This window comes from Anomaloglossus baeobatrachus, chromosome 1 (genome assembly GCF_048569485.1).
Source record: "Anomaloglossus baeobatrachus isolate aAnoBae1 chromosome 1, aAnoBae1.hap1, whole genome shotgun sequence".
In the NCBI taxonomy this organism is placed as follows: Eukaryota; Metazoa; Chordata; class Amphibia; order Anura; family Aromobatidae; genus Anomaloglossus; species Anomaloglossus baeobatrachus.
The window spans coordinates 653,212,593-653,216,715 of NC_134353.1; the positions used below are offsets into that span (position 1 = coordinate 653,212,593).

Consider the following 4,123-nt stretch of genomic DNA (forward strand, 5'->3'; position numbering starts at 1 on the left):
ATATATATATATATATATATATATATATATATATATTCACCTTTTGTGCCTCCCCTATTTCCTCATAGACTGTAAGCTTACGAGCAGGGCCCTCACTCCTCCTGGTATCTTAATTTTGTTATTTTGTATTGTCTCATATTGTTTGTACATGTCCCCTCTGAATTGTAAAGCGCTGCGGAATATGTTGGTGCTATAGAAATAAAACTTATTATTATCATATATACATATACTATATATATGGTTTATATATAGTCTAAATCTATATTTTGAACTGGTTTTGTACATTTTTTTTACAAAAAGAGATGAATTTAATTTTAAGGATTATTTTCATGATCTTTGGCCTAATAATATTTTAGTTTAATCCTACAGCATGTTTCCTGGGGCAGGCTGCACAGTGCAGAAAGGGGGGTAAAGACAGTGAGAGATGGTCACAGTCTGGGGAATGGTAGGGGAGGAGCTGAAATAATGTGGATAGACTCCTGATTGATGTCAGTGGGTGGTCTTTTGCCTTTAATTTGTCTTTCTGGGGGTGGGGAGTTCAGGGGATTCTTTAAAGATCTTGAGTGAAGGCAGCTTTCACATCTCTGGTCAGAGCAGACAGAGCACAGCCAGGAGTCCACTGCCTCCAGAAGTGTACATCACTTTCACAGCACTGATCTCAGCTATGCAGAACCATACAGACCAAGCATATGACTACAACGAAGACTACAACTATGACTACGCAAATGACTCAGATCTTTGTACAGAGACAGACTGGGACTTGTCCTATTCCTTGCTGCCAGTGTTTTACATGCTGGTTTTCGTCTTGGGACTATCTGGAAATGGAGTTGTAATCTTCACAGTATGGAAAGCTAAACCCAAAAGAAGATCTGCGGACACCTACATAGGTAACCTTGCAATTGCTGACTTGGCGTTTGTGGTTACCTTACCTCTGTGGGCTACCTACACTGCTCTTGGCTTCCACTGGCCATTTGGGTCTGCCCTCTGCAAGATCAGCAGTTACCTTGTCTTGCTAAACATGTTTGCCAGTGTGTTCTGTCTCACCTGCCTGAGCTTTGACCGATACTTGGCTATTGTCCATTCTCTCTCCAGTGCCAACCTGCGCTCTCGTTCAACCATGATTATATCCCTGGCCGTTATATGGCTGCTCTCAGGATTACTGGCACTTCCAAGTCTAATTCTACGAAATACACGTGATGAAAACAACCACACTCTGTGTGACCTGGACTTCAGTGGAGTCTCCAGCAAGCAATATGAAAAAATCTGGATTGGAGGTCTCAGCATCATGACCACAGTACCAGGCTTTCTGCTTCCACTACTCCTCATGACAATCTTCTACTGCTTCATTGGATGCAAAGTTACTATGCATTTCCAAAACCTGAAGAAGGAAGAACAGAAGAAGAAAAGACTTCTAAAGATCATAACCACACTTGTGGTTGTGTTTGCCATTTGCTGGCTTCCATTTCATATTGTGAAAACCATCCATTTCTTGGACCTGATGGGCTACCTGGACCTCTCTTGCACTGCCCAGAACTTGATTGTAAGCCTTCATCCATATGCAACATGTCTGGCATATATTAACAGCTGTCTTAACCCTTTTCTCTATGCCTTTTTTGATCTTCGATTCCGTTCCCAATGTTTTTTTTTTTTTGGACTAAGCAAAACCCTTCATGGACAAATCAGTAACACCTCATCCAGTCTGAGTGCGCAAACACAAAAATCCGAAATCCATTCTTTAGCAACTAAGGTTTAATTAGGAAATGGACATGTGATAGTCAGGGGAGGGGGGAAGCGTTACCTTCTAGTCTGTGGTTAATTGGACTTTATCTCTCAGCTAGGAGCACTGCTGATAATGGAGAAGACCACTGTATCTTTACACTGGAGCCTGAAAGACTTTATTGGGGACTGTCTGCTTGGAAAATAACAGTACTGTCTCCAGGTCATCAAAGACTTGCTCAATCTCTCTCTGGTACAGGGGAGCTGGTTGGATGGAGCAAGATATGCTACATCTTGGTGGGACAGGTATACCTGTAAATAATACCACTTTGATGACTCGCAGTATCAAACCGGTCATCACATATTCCATATTTAGTGACGTTATGTGGCATGTTATAGCACTTCCATAACAATATAGAGGTTTTGTCTAACACACTTGTTAAAAGAAATTGCATAGAGATGTATAAGTAATATTCTGCAATGTCTTCCAATGTTGCACCTACTTCATTACAGAATTGATGTGAGTATGGGGGTGTTTATCGGGTTATATCCGCTTTTAACCCTCTAATGCATAAGAATGTAGCAATTCCTTGCAGAGCAAAGTTTTGCTGTTTTGTTTTTTTTTTTCAATCATATAAAGTGTGTTGCTCTCAGATCTGTATGTATGTAAATAAATAATAATAACATATCCCCTCGGAGAGGGGCAACTTTTTAAGTGTTTGGTATACTTTTGTAAAATGTTGCAATAAAAATCTTCATTTTGAAAATAAACAGCGTTTTCAAGTTCTTTGTAAATTGAGGGGTCGGATCATTCTGGGTTCTTTGCTGTAGGCAGGTTCATGGTAAGTCTATAATAAATAGATCTTGTAAATAATCCTATACAAACTGCAAATGATAGGATTAGAAAAAAGTCACTAACACCAGAGTCATAGTCATAATGCAGAAAAATGTACTTGGCCATGTAACCAACTGTGAAAATCCATCCCCGGGCACTCAGGAAGTTATCAAGATTTCCGGATAACAATGGATTGCAGTACTGTGGTATTTTAAATTCTTTATTATTTTTTTTATTGTAACATCAATGGGCAATATCATAACAGTGGTGATATGGAATGTTTTCCAGATACTACACATAAAATATATAGATTTCAATAAACATACCGTGTAAACCGTAAATTTAAGCTTAGTATGTTTATTGACATTTTAGCATTTCCCAGTAGCTTGACGTTTTACCATTGTTTTGCTACTCTTGATTTCATGGTAAAACCACAGTATTAGGTCATGTTCACATATTCAGTATTTGGTAAGTATCTTACCTCATTCTTTGTAAGCCAAAATCAGTAGTGGGTAAGAAACACAGAAGTGGTGCCCGTGTTTCTATTATACTTTTCCCTGACTGTTCCACTCCTGGTTTTGACTTACAAATACGGATGTAAAATACTGACCAAATGCTAAGTGTGCACATGGCCTTAGGCTATGTGCGCACGTGTGTGTTTTTCATGCCTTTAAGCTGCGTTTAGCACTGCAGCGTAAAGACATGCGTCCTGCGTCCCCAGCACAATCTATGAATGTGCATAATCCATCCGCAAGTTGCGTTTGAGAAATTTTGATCCAAATCGCGGCGTTCATTAAAGCAACATGTCACTTATTTTGTGCGCTTTGGATGCTGCTCCCACTCTGTCTATGGGAGAGGCAGCATCCAGAGCACATGAAATCGGCATCTATTCTGCAGACACACTGCATCCATTATGCAGTGTTTCTGCAGAGATTTGAAGTGCACATGCACTGCCAAATCGCTGCAGAAATTTCAGCATGGACGTGCGCACATAGCCTTAAAGTGTAAATATTATTTCCAATTAAAAATGAAGTAAACCAATTCTTTAGTGGCCGCGCTCCCCGTAGTAATGATTTTAAAAAACTCTTGTCCTCAAATGGAATTTATTACTCAAACATACGGAAATAAAAAACGGATACAACGCGTTTCAGCGGGAACAACCGCCTTCCTCAGGTATCTAAATAAAAATAGATACCTGAGGAAGGCGGTTGTTCCCGCTGAAACGCGTTGTATCCGTTTTTTATTTCCGTATGTTTGAGTAATAAATTCCATTTGAGGACAAGAGTTTTTTAAAATCATTATACGGGGAGCGCGGCCACTACAGAATTGGTTTACTTCATTTTTAACTTTTTCACCTGTGGGAATCCGAGGCAGGACCAAACACAGGATCAATTCAAGGCAAGCAGCAGACCCGGATAAGGAGACTTTGGAAAAATCATATATGCCTGAAGTTTTGTGGCAATAGGTGAGTGCATAAAACTTCAGTAAAAAAAGAGCACCAGAGAGCCGCTTTGATAACGCGCTGAGATTGGCGCCGCGTGTTTGTTTTTTATTATATACCTTGCAGGGAAT

The 4,123-nt window shown here is 39.9% G+C and overlaps 1 protein-coding gene across 1 annotated transcript; it reads left to right on the forward strand.

The window, feature by feature from the left end:
* Nucleotides 1-584: 584 nt before the first annotated feature.
* Nucleotides 585-2,480, forward strand: LOC142297214 (apelin receptor B-like). The gene has a single exon (XM_075341478.1). The coding sequence runs from the start codon at nucleotides 665-667 to the stop codon at nucleotides 1,751-1,753; it is 1,089 nt and encodes a 362-aa protein (XP_075197593.1). The 5' UTR covers nucleotides 585-664; the 3' UTR covers nucleotides 1,754-2,480.
* The last annotated feature ends 1,643 nt before the right edge of the window (nucleotides 2,481-4,123 follow it).